This window comes from Thermobia domestica, chromosome 15, assembly GCF_964235325.1.
Source record: "Thermobia domestica chromosome 15, izTheDome1.hap1.1, whole genome shotgun sequence".
Taxonomy (NCBI): domain Eukaryota; kingdom Metazoa; phylum Arthropoda; class Insecta; order Zygentoma; family Lepismatidae; genus Thermobia; species Thermobia domestica.
The window spans coordinates 135,580,933-135,594,513 of NC_137468.1; the positions used below are offsets into that span (position 1 = coordinate 135,580,933).

General features: G+C 35.7%; 1 protein-coding gene across 1 annotated transcript in view; it reads left to right on the top strand.

Moving 5' to 3' along the window:
• Positions 1 to 11,351, top strand: part of TwdlE (TweedleE) — a 35,237-nt gene extending 23,886 nt beyond the window's left edge. The window contains exon 2 of the mRNA XM_081740165.1: positions 10,320 to 11,351. Coding sequence (XP_081596291.1) covers positions 10,320 to 10,925 — 606 coding nt within the window. The 3' untranslated portion in view covers positions 10,926 to 11,351. The remainder of the gene's footprint in view (positions 1 to 10,319) is intronic.
• The last annotated feature ends 2,230 nt before the right edge of the window (positions 11,352 to 13,581 follow it).

The following is a 13,581-nucleotide window of genomic DNA, read 5'->3' on the forward strand; positions in this document are numbered from 1 at the left end:
TAAATTTTCAAAGTGCCCCGGTTTTAAGTCTGAAAATCTGAGAACCTTTTACAGTATATGGCACAAGGTCTCTTCCTGAATGTCATTGGTTACACCCATATGCTAGCAGTTGTCTCACCAGGGCGATCTCGATGGGTTCTTCAAGCGATAGTGGCATTCTGTCAACCTACGACGATAGCAAAATATAAATTCCTAATATTGATGAATCTATAACTTTTTATTGATCGAAGTAAGGTCGATCAAAACTTTACCATGGCATTTATTTTGAAAATGTAGACCTGCTTTATATATATCTTCTCTATTTAAAACTTTTAGGTTGAACAATGTGTTGACCATTAACATATGGTAGTTCACCGCTCCAACCAGCTCAAAATACAACACAACTCAAAGCAGTCTTACATGATTTTATAATGGCCAATAGGCCAATTCAACTCCTTTTTATTATATATAGCGTGGCACGGCTGACTGCAGAGTGGAACAAGAGGGACAGTTCCCTACCATTGGATACTCCAAGAGATTTCAGTTCTGTCAAAACATATCAGATTCACTTATTCACTTAGTGACACGCTATAGCATTTATTATATTTATATTGAATGCTATAGTACTATAAGAAACACAATGGCTCAATTGTAGAGCACTCACTTGTGGTGCAGGAGGTTCCTGGTTTGATTCTCGGCGACGCGAGTTTGTGGTGGACAATATCATGTCCATAGGTTTTCTCGGGATTCTCCCTTCTTCATGCACATTTTGTATTTCACCAATTATTTCACACTCATTTATTTTTATTAATCAACCGATTCCTTTAGTCTAAAAGGCATAAGCGTACGACTAAAACCTAGATATTTTAACTATAATCATTGTTTAGCATATTTATTGAAGTTAATCGAGTTATGCGATGTATATTATTATTATTATTATTATTATTATTATTATTATTATTATTATTATTATTATTATTACCTGAAGTATTATGTGCAACAACTCATCAAGGTACATATATATTTGCGATTGACTGTGTGTTTTCATCTTTTGGACAGCCCTTTTGTGTTAGTCTTTTATCCTCCTTGAGAAAATCTCTGCGGGGTGGTAAAGAATTTTTTACTTACAATGTATTATTTCGTTTCAGAGAGACTGTTTTTGAAAAAACACAAAGAGAAAAATGTTAATAAAACACAAAGGACTTTGTAATCTTTCCTTTGCTACGGTGTGTTCGAAAGAACAATTATTCTCTGTTGAATTTGTGAAACCATTTTATGGTTGCATCAAATATTACAAGAAAAAATATGAACATCAAGAAATTTAGAAGACAAAAAGTACGTGGAATAGCTAGATGAGAAGAACTGTTCTATATAAAAACATTGAGATAGAAAAAAACATTAATGCCCTTTTCTCACAGCCAGTTACTTACTAAAAACACATGCTTCTTTATTTTATTTTATTATTACTTTTTTTCCTCCCAAACAAGCACTACTTCACTATAAATTGCAACTGATACATTTAACCTATTGTTCAACTCTCGTTTTATCTTTAAAGAAACATCTGCAAAACATGCATCCAACATTGTCATTACTCGAGTCTATCTCGTTTTCATCAATATGTCAAAAATAATGAACCGCAGTCATTCCTTAAATACCTGTATTCTCATCGGATTATTCGTGCCATATTTCGTTATTCTGCTGCATCTTACTTTCACACTCTTGTTTTGAAATGATTTGTTGTTGTTTACACGCGAAAAACTAGTACAATGAAATAACAATTGTTTCAATTTAGAAATATTGCTATGTTTAATTTCAAATGCTTACCTGTCCTTTTACATCTACAATAAATATTGAAAAAAGTTCAATATTCCATTTACAAAGTTACAAGAACTGGAACATTTGTAATTAAATCTTTAAAATCTAAATATTATAGCAACACAAATTTACTGGACAAAAATCGGCATAATTTTCGATTTGGGGGACCAGAATTTTTTGGTTAAAATTCGTTATATTTTCTGCACTTTCTGTTGGCTCAGATTAGGTTCGGTTAGGTTAGGTTAGTGCTTACCATCACGGTTTGTAGAAATCGGCCACAGCTTTATGTCGGAAGCTACGCAGGATCCCACTATACTTGAAATTACAATGGCAAGCAGTTTCATTTCTGTATTCTTACACTATGAGGTACTAAATTGTAGTGGTACCTGCAAAAATTACTCTTTGCATAATAATTACCGTTCCGTAACATCAACTCATTTCTCCTCTAAACATTGTGTTGCTTTTTTAACCTAATTTTAGACCCCCAAAACTATACCCAAAAATCGATTACAGTCAAACTATTACTCGCTCAGAATTTCTATTCTACTCTTTCGGGTGTTTATCGTTATAGCTATAACGCCAGGTCGACTTTCTCACTAAAATTGTTTCAATATTAGATTTGATTTTAAAGTTACGGTATGAGATGTAACCAGAACGATCCGTCAGCAAAGACGAATAGTCAGTTCTAAATACAATTGCTAACACTAAGAATTGTAAGGAATAACGGGTTGTAGAAGCGCCTACATACATAAATTATTCTGAACTGCAATTGATACTATTGGTTCTTTCTGACAGCTAGCTGCGCGCACGTGGTACTCAATGCTGGGTTGCCAGCTTTTACGTTGGGAATTGAAACACGAAATTATTCACTGCAAGTAAAAAAACAGTTTTATTAAAAAAAATTGCAGCAAAGAGAACTAAAAAAGATGCTCTAAATAACCAGCAGGTCCACTACTCAAGTTGACATTCGACTAAAACAATGTGCATTTGTTTATATTCAAATTGGCAAAGTGCGGAAATGGTGGAATGTTTACCATTACAGAGTGAGAGAAATGAGCCACTATAATTGGCTGAAAGTGTTGGTGCCATGGAAACAGTCCTTCTTGCCTGATTATTATGACCACGTGCAAGAAAGAAAAACAATAAAACAACTGTCCGAAAGGACAAGTTGTATCAAATGAAGTTAAGTGTTTTCAAGATTGTTTCAAACTATTAAAAGTGTCTAAACGTAAAATTGTTCAAAAATGAAAATTGAAAAAAGTGAGAGTTGAACATTCATGTACTTATCTGTCTGGTCCCCATCTTGATCCCCTTCTGAATTTCTAATGTAAGCTACCGTTCTTTGTGCGCCAAAGTATGTGGGTGTCTTACACATATTGCATTGTGGGAGTCACTGATCCAACTCTTGTTTCAAAATATCGTGATATTCCAGTTTCTGAATCATAGCCAGCGTTTGACATTCTTCATATATAGTATTTTCTTCGTCGCTGTAAGTTCGAATGTTCTAATTGATTCCTTAGGAAAGAAATATTCCTTTTAAACAAACGTGTCCATGAGGTTCCTAGAAAAGTAATATCAAAAGTCGGATATCAATGAATATTCCAAATTTGAGGTCATTGTCTCTTGACTCCATGGACAGATATGTTTTAACTAGTTTCATTGGATTAAGCATCCTCAAATTAGTATAAAAAGAGCAACTACTGATGTATCCAAACATGGCCACTTTTTACTGGAGGCATTATTGTTAGTTCTTTCTTATAGATTGCTTAAGTACTTCGTACATATGAAGATAGAGTGAAACCTCTGAATAACGAACCTCGATGGGACATGACTATTTTTTCATGAAAAAGAGATGTCCGTCAATAACTTTTATTAGTTGTGAGTATCAGTCTACTTAACAGAATTTTTTGCATACTTGAAAGTGAGTCTTCAAGTAAATAATATAAATAGTTTCGACGTTTGAGACAGGATTGAGGCAGTAACGCTGTGAACAAACCTGCTGAATGTGATAGCCTTAGTAACATCCCAATATTGAAACCATTTCTGGAGTTCACGATAAAGAATTTTTACAAGAAATTCAACATGTCATCATTGAACACCTGAATGATTTAACTACTAGCTATAGAGATTACATCCCTTTTCAGATTCTGAAAATTCGTGGGTGAAATATGAAATCGTTTCGAATATAGTGTGGTACATTAAAATCTTTTTCAGCTTGATAAACTTGTTGATATTATTTTGTAATTGCTCCTTTTAAAATTTTTCAAGAAATATACTATTGATTAAATTTAGGTGAATATATTTTCTGGGTATAAAAATCCATATATTAAAATGCTAGAAAAGTTTGTAAGTTTGTGGCCAATCCTTCCGACAATGAGATCTCGAAAACCACAAGTGCTAGAAACGTGCCGTTTTTGCTGGTCGATTCCAAATTTTGTGTAGATTTGCCAGTTCTCACTCAAATTTTCAAACAACTTGTCTTTATTTTTCTATTTCACATTTTAGGTCTCGTTTTGGCCCTACTAGTTTAATATTGCAACTAGGTTGATACTCTTGTGAAAGGCATCCGTTAGAGGAAATACGTACAGCGAGTTAATGAACATTTAAGGCTCTTTGCTTTATTCTGAATGACAAAACCTATCGCAAGCTGGCAACTTCGAAGGCTTGTGGACCCACAATGAAGCGTACTCGTGTATGGAATTATAAGAAAAAAAATATTTTCATTTAGTACCATCTATTACCTATCCATGTTTATCACAAACTCCCCCCAACATTCTATATATTAAAATAATACATTTATATGTTTGTCTATAGCAATTCACTCACTTTAAGAGCCTCCCTGTCCTTTACTTGTGTTCATAAAGGGACTTGCACAGATATAGTGAGAAGTGGGAAGGAGATTCACGCTCATATTAGAATTGCGCTACCTAAAAAGCGCAGCTTCAGTTAGTATAGGTAAAAATACATCTTGCTCCATTTTGTACAGGTACCACATATCTTTTGTGAACACGCATTCTCTATAACTTGTTTATTTTTAAAAAGTAAAAATCGTCTCGATATTGAACCCAAGGCTAAAAGTACCAAATATTGAACTAGATGTGGAGAAAATTGTCTGAAACAAAAAGAGGTTTCCCACGATATCTAGATTCTGATACATGTGGTATGCTTATAACATAAATAAAGTTTGGTAATTTTATTGCTATCTATCTATCTTATCTGAAGTAATTAGGAACTACTATTATTACGGAGATATGCAAAATGTGAAAGTATGGGGTCCGTAGTCTGCCTTAAAACTAGAACAGGAGTCCAAAACTCTGAAGTAATTAGGAACTACTGTGCTGACTCATGATGCGCTACTATGAAAGTGTTCGACAAGTATAAAGCCAGTGTGTTAACTCATGATGTACAATCACAAAAGTGTCCGAGAACTGTCCCTATGCAAATATGAAAGTACATGTAGAATGTAAGAAATTGTTTCTTATATACGGCCATAGATTTTTAAAATTTAGAGAAGGTTTGGATGTAATATTTTTTGCATTATCCTCGTTTACATTCGTAACCTCGTCGCTGACTCACCTGTTACCTGTATCCCTCCTTCCGCGCAAGGTCATCAGCTTCACCCTACCCTTACTCCGGTTAGATACAATTGATGCTTTTAGTGGCCGGCTAACATATTTGATTCGTGCATTTTCAACATTTGTTTTTATGTCACCCACAATAATTAAGCAATCCTAAAGTGAGTCTATACTTAGGAATGCAACTCCTCTCTCAAGAAAAATGTTTAAAGGTACTAAGTGTACAATTCCTTAAGAAAGAAAGAAATATGTAATTAATTTATGCCTGCTTTCATAAACTATATTTGCATCATTGATACTACACTGTTACTTACTTATTTACAGGTATAAAGGTCATTCCTTCTTCGTTTTATTTATTTTGTCTAGATAAATATTTTCAGACTTGATCCTATTTCATCTGCTACATAAAACATTCAGAAGGGATATTTCCCCTCTATCTCAGCAAGAGATTAAAGTAGTTACGAGATTGATGCCATAGGCCTTTATGTTTGTGACTTGGTTGATTTTCTGTATTTATCGTTTAAGCTATACCTTTGGTCTTCTAAATGAGATAAGTAGTTCCAGGGCATGATAACTTATGCCATAATTTTCTATTTTCAAGCAGGATTTTATGTTTGATCTGGTCAAAGGCTTTAGGAGTAGTCGTATTTTATGAGGCCATAGATTTGTACCATTTACAGAAGAAATACTAAATGTTATTTCTTGGGATTAAGTTCCGAAGTGGTCGTCCGTTTCTAGCAAAATTTTGAAAATTTATCGAAAACAAATGGATAATTTGCTCATTTTTTCCGTGCTTTATAATGTAATAAGAGGGGAAGTTGTGTTCCATCTCTTTTATAAGAGATTAAAAACATGGAACTATTTGGCAAGCGAAGGAACTACTTTGCGCAAGGTTATCGCATGACTGGATTGTGGGAAAGTAACGAGCATTTGTATTCTGAACATGGCTGCAGGTGTACAGAGATGCTCCATTTGGTATCCTTACGCAGAGACAAGAAATTATATTCTGTTAATTTTAACAAAATGGGTCAGAACTTCCCTAACCCTAAGCTAAGCCGACTCTACTCTACCATACTTATCCCTACCTTACTTTACTGTACCCTACTCTATTAGCTATATCCTTTTAAAGCGACCCTAAAAATATTTTAAAATTTCCGTAACTGTTATTACACTTTGTCGAAAACCAGGGGGTCGACCAACTTTGGAATAAGCGCCGTTATTTGGAGAGAGGGATATGTAAATAATCAAAATATATGGAGATCTTACCTCTGATATTCTTAACAAGTTCAAGAAAACGTGATCTAAACTAAATGCCGTTAACAGATACGTACGCAGGAATTTATTTCGAGGCGGTCAAAATTCAATATGAGCATAAATTACATTAAAATTCGTAAAATCACTCCTAAGTTAGACTAAATTTACAGCGCAGAGAGGGTGGTCCGGAATTCCAGGTTCCACCCACTGGATACATCTCTGGCTGTTAATCATGTAAAAGTCCATAAGAAAGCCATGATGAACTGAATTCCTAGGTCAATGCAAGTGATAAATCAGAATTAACTGAAAAGCGTTAATTCTCAAAATAGTGTTCCACTAGGACGCATTCAAAAGACTTCTTCTTGTCAAACACTTTGAAAATGATATCATTATAGGTAGTCTACCGCTATTGGCAGGTCATTTGCTGTAACTGAGAAGCTTCCAGACTAACTTCTTCGTCTTCACGTACGGTTTTCGTGTTTTAATATCGTCCATTAATTGTAGTCTCCTTCGCTCCCTCCCTCTCTTTCCTGCCACCATGCCATCTAGCACGTCCCTCATGATACAGTTCCTTCTTAGGCAATGTCCCAACCAGTTTCTCTTTCTCTTCTTAATAATATCTAAAATTGTTTTTTTTTTCGCCATTCCTAACACCCTTTCATCAGTTTTCCGCTTGACCCAGTTAATTCTTTCCATTCTTCTCCACACCCACATTTCGAAAGCTTCCAGTCGTTTCTCATTATTTTTGCGTAATGTCTATGTTTCTTACCCATATACAGTAGTACAATACTACACATAAAGCATTTTATGAGTCTTTTTCTCAACTCTTTATTCAAGGTCCCACAAAATAATCTTCTCTTCCTCCTAAAGGCTTCTTTCGCCATTCCTATATTTGCTTTTATTTCACGTTCACATTTCATATCATTACTAATAATACTAGCCAGGTATCGAAAACTAGTAACCTGTTCTATTTTCTCCCCTCCTACTTCTATATTTGACACTGGTCCCTTCGTTCCAATCTCCATTACTTTTGTCTTTCTAACATTTATTTTCATGGCATATTTTGCAACACACTTGGAATATCGTTCAAAAATGCAGTATGATAACTATATTTCTGCCTCTATAGCATGTTTAAAATTCAATGGGAGGTAATTCAAACTCAGGACCGTAATTCCTTATATCCAATTAAACAAGAGCATGTCTAATAAACATAGGTCGAAAAAGGCTCCTTTTAGAGTCGTAAACCGCCAAAAATGCGAAATATCACGATTTAATGAAACGTTCTTTGGTGTTGAAAACTTGGGATCCATTGCAAACGGTTTAAGGATTTTCAAGTTTAGGTTAGTCAGATTAGTTTAGTTTAGATTAGATTCTGTTTCGTTTCCCATGATATAAATAATCCTGACAGGGCTAACCGAACTTAGCCCCATAATTTTATTTTGGTCTAACGATAAGATTATATAAAGAGTATACAGGCGGCAATGTACTTTGGAGAGGTGTCCAAATTCACGAGCCCAGCTCCCTGGCTCAATTGAGCTCAAACTCAATAACTGAGCTCCACTCCCACTTACGTTAGTACATAGGTTTGTAGAGCTCTCCTTTCTCAAGCAGAAAATCGTGAACAATTGCTGGTGGTCTTTGTTCTTTCATTCATTAACCCATGAATTTTAAACATATTGGAAAGATTAGCCTCATTATAAACCTCATGTTTTACAAATGTATTGTCAATTCACATCCAGCGCAAAGACCCTGTACACTTGCAGGCATGTTTACTCGAAAATTATCCACAATCCAACCGTCCTGAACCTAGAGCCAAGTAGTTCCTTGTACTTGCGAATTAGTCCAGTCTTTATAACCGCTTTTCAAAATATATTACACATAAATTACGCTTTATTTACATGTTATCAAACACACAAGCAATCAAATTATCAATTTCTTCTAGGTAAATTTTCAAAATTTTGATAAAAGCGGATGGGCAACTTTGCAAGTTAACCCTAAACAAGGGCCTAAGTAAAGTTTAGTTTCCTTATTTCACAGTAGATCATCTTTCTTTCATTATCTTAATGTTAGTATTACATGTGGGATTATTAAAACATATAAGGTCTTATGCAGAGTCGTTTTGACATATGATTAGCGTCATACTAAAGGCCTGACTACTGTAGGAAACATATGTTAGTCGAACTCTTTAGTATGACACTAATCACGCGACAAAACGACTCTACATAAGGCCCATATATTTCAATTCTAATTCGTGTAGTTAGTAATACCTATTTAATAAAAGTTACGTCTTTTTCATGTAGATTGCAGAATGTTAACTTAATGTGTGTGTGTAGAGGGGGATAATAGAATTATGTAGAAGCAAAATACTTAAACAATCAAGAGCAGATATGATGAATTGCTGATGTTACTATTTGATTAACTATAATATGGTTGGCTCGCACCCCCTAACTTCTGCCGGGCCCCCTCTACATTTTTGGGCTGGCTACGGGCCTGTATCCTTGTGTTATGTGTATTTTAGGTAACCTTATTTTATCAGAGTGATAGCATGTTAGTTACTAATGTGAATCATATTAGTCTCCACCTGTATGGGAAGTTATCAATAATGCACTTAACCAATGATATGGGATCTTCACATAACAGAAATAAACGCTAATAATACAAATAAACCTTGATTTACGCGTATACCCACCATTGCTAATTATGTCCTATTTAATTAAACTATAAATTCAGTTTTAAAATACATTGGCAATTCAGAATGTAATGTAATTGCCACCGGTCTGAAAATGACATATTTCTTGTAAAATTAAATTACATTCGAAGCTTAACACAGCTGTTTTTACTTAAGGGAGTAAATATTTTTAATGACTATTATTGCGCTCCCTGTTCTCTTGTATGTGCAATTTGAAGAAAGAAGCTATTTATATTTCATAATTGATATTTTTTATTTGCTTTATATAATTCATAGTAGAATTTTCTAATAAGAAAAAAATAATATAAATAATGCAGTTTAATGTTTAATTTGATTCTATTGAATTATTCTAAATTAAATGAATAATTACTCTAACTCTGAAAATAAGTTTATTTCCAAAGAAAACTAACATTGCAACTTCGATTATAAATCCACGCCCATTGTTTGGAAGTTTTATTTCAAATTTCATATTTTTGATCGGCTTTTCCTGTTGAGGAGGATGTTAGGCATATTGCATTTTCCAATCTGTTTATGAGAAGGCAGATCAAAATTGATCAAATTTGTAATTCCATTGGTGATAAAGCGATAGAGAAAATGTCATTACAAATGTCATTGGAAAATCTCATTGCTCTTTCTCGAAACACAGTCAGACCAGGAAAGGACATTGGGGATCAAATATAGCCCTATCCTTGAAATTCTCCAGTTTATTTTGACACGTCATTTTTCGGTGTGCCTATTTTATTTCAAGAACCACCTCTGATTTATTTTCCTTGGTACGGCCGTCTTTGAGTAATTGTAACCGAGTACTTACTATTTTCAACATGAATTGATTGCATTATGTTTTTGCCACCACAAATTACTATTTTTGTTTGTTGTTACCTATTACAGAAGCTTTAACGCAATCTTTCAAATTTATTTTGTGTATTTGTTTATATAAGATTTTAATAGATAAAACATTGTACTACAGTACATATCGCTTAAATATTATTCTCTATTTTTATTTGCAGATTGTTGCATCCCTCGGGGTGCTAAGCAACGCTCTGCCAGGTGGTATTGGTGGAGGTGCACCAAGTGGTGGCTATGGCGCTCCCAGTCTAGATAGCTATGCTCCACCTCCAAGCAGTAGTTTCGGCCCTTCAGCACCCGTCTATGGCGCTCCACAGCAAGCTCCAGTGATCCACAAACACGTATATGTTCATGTACCACCCCCTGAACCTACCTATTATGCTCCAAAGAAGGCATTGCCTCCCCCACCACCTCCACAGAAGCATTACAAGATTGTTTTCATCAAGGCACCAACTCCTGCACCTCCTACGCTACCCGACATCCCAGCTCTGCCTCCTCCAGCAGAACAGAAAACTCTGATCTACGTGTTGGTGAAGAAACCTGAAGAAGCTCCTCCACTGCACATTCCAACTCCTGCTCCAACGAAACCATCCAAACCTGAAGTATACTTCATCCGATACAAAACTCAGTCCAAAGGAGGATATGGCCCAAGTCCATCTGCCGAATACGGTGCTCCATCGGCACCGTCAGCACCCTCTGATAGCTACGGAGCACCTGCACCGGCTGCGCCTTCAGGATCTTACGGAGCACCCAGTGGACCCTATTAATTCAAGCTGTAAAGGTATTGCCGGTTGTTCATTGTTACTATTGGTGCTGTGGTTTCCCGAGCACTTAGCAATTCGTGGGCTAAACGTGCAGCAGACAAGTGAGGCCCAAAATAATGCACCTGAAAGCAAGACGAAGGAAGGAAAATGCGAATTTGATTGCATTTTCTCGAATGGAATAATAATAATTGTTATTGTTATTACTACAGACTTTCAGAATCACAAACGCAGGTGCGCCAGATTGCGAGTTTATTTGTTTAACTCGTACTGTCATATTGCAGCGTATTTGCAATAAATTACTCCGTCCAAACATTTTGTGTTCAACGAAAGTGGACATTTGTATACTTTACGATTTTGTATTAAATGCAACGCATTTACTTTTTGTAATATAAATCGTTTCTAAAGTTAAAAAAAATGTATATACACAAACTTACTGTCTAATTATTTATATCTATTAGAAAAATCTTCGTATGCTGCAAATATATAATGTATATACGAACACTTTCTCTCTCTCTCTCTCTCTCTCTCTCTCTCTCTCTCTCTCTCTCTCTCTTTCTTTCTTTCTTTCTTTCTCTCTCTCCCTCTCTCTCTCTCTCTCTCCATACAGGGTGACCCAGAAGTATGAAAATATCCTAATGAGTGCTAAACGGTGCAAAATACAACCAAAGTAATAACATAGATTAGGAATAGGGACTGAATGAAGTGTTTGAGGACACATCACAATGACGTCCGCCATATTGAATTTGACGCAATTTTCTTAAATGATAACCATTGTACGTTATATGTCATTTTAATAGCAAATTCTTGTAGAAATTGAAAGGAATTGCTATTTTTGTTCTAGCACAAATCATTTCGAAGTTATGATGGTTTCTTTGTTATGTTCCCAACAAAAGAGATTAGTCATATGGCAAAAATCACACCGTTATAGGACGTGTTTAATCTATTTCCAATTCCGGTCGATTGCCATATGTATTCTGAGTTCCCAGTCATGCAAGACCTTGCACAATGTGTAGGTTGGAACATGCGTCCACAATTCGTTTCTTGAGATGCTAAACATCCCTAATTTTCACGGCATACAAAAACTTCATCTGACCCCACAGGTAATGATCTAGTGCGGTTAGATCAGGCGAACAAGGGGGCATTTCACAGCACCTCACCGACTAATACACGCATTAGGAAACTACTGATAGAGGTACTTTCGCACACATGCATCGTAATAGAGTGGGTGCGCTTGGAAAAATTTATGGAATGACCCATCCTCCGACAGCAGGGATGGCAAGATGTCGTCCTGTAACATGCATCAATGTCCCATCGCCCTAAGGTTTCGTCGATGAAGAATGGACAAACAACGTGAGCCCCGACACACTATACTACACAATCACCTTACTGAAAATACCTGCCGATGCGTCAAGCCAATACAGATTAGTATTACACTTCTGTTTGTTAACCTTGCCCGACACTTAAAAGTTTGCCTCATCAGTAAACAATATGTCAGAGGTGAATGTGGGGTTTCGTCATATCTGTTCTATGGCACATTAAGCAAACTCCAGATTACGATCTGGATCATCATTTGTAAAATATTGGTGAAATTACAGCTTATAAGGGTGCCATTTATTCACTGATATAATGCGCATAAATGAAGTGCAACTAACATCACTTTGAGGAGCTACACTACGCGTGCTTCTCTTGGGACTTTTACTGAATGACGTCAACACAATCACAATTGTTGCCTCGTCTGTTGCTGTGTGTGGCCTACCAGTTTTGGGTTTATCTGTCACAAATCCGGTTTCTTCAAATTTCTTCAGGGACTTCTTTCCGGGTGATGGAAGCTAAAATTGTCTGGAATCTGATGTTTCGATCTCTAGAGATAGCACGATTTCAATGCGTTCTGTATACGCCAATGACATCTTCTGCTATCAAGTCACCTGCAACAATACAAACACAGTCATAACTTCGTAATGGTTAGCGCTAAAGGAAATATAACAATGCGATTCAATTTTTACGAAATTTCTTATTTAAATGATGTATCACATGCTATGCTTTCCAATTAAAGCAATGAGTTAAATTCAAGATTATAGAAGCCATTGTGACATGCCCTCAAACGTTTCGCGCCCATCACTATTCCCCACCTACACTGTTATCTTTGCTGCGTAAAACTAAGTCGGGATACATCTGGTTTGGCGTTAAACAAAAATCTAGACTTTGTTGTTGTTGTTGCTTAACTGCGATTGGTCATTAGATTTGAATCAATTTTTAAACAGAATTCATCCTCCATGTACAAAGTGGCCCAAAAGTAGTATACACCCTTGGCTGTTCCGGGCTTAAGATGTAAGTAAAAAGACATTAAGAACAAATAATAAAGAAGCGGTCTCCCTGATGGATAACAATAATATATGATATAAAAAGCAACGAGTTGATCAGTACGAGACTGTATACTTCCTTTTGGGCCACCCAGCATTTACCACTTATAGGAGTGTTACCACACTATATAATACCGGGTGTATCAAAAGTCTGGGGCGATACTTGAATTCCATTACGAGTCAAGATACGAAAAACAAGTGGTTTTCAATCTATTTTTTTTTTTTCACCTCACTAACCGTTTGGGCTCCACACTGGTAAAGCACATTCTGTTAAATGAAAACAAAATGCTACCAGTTCA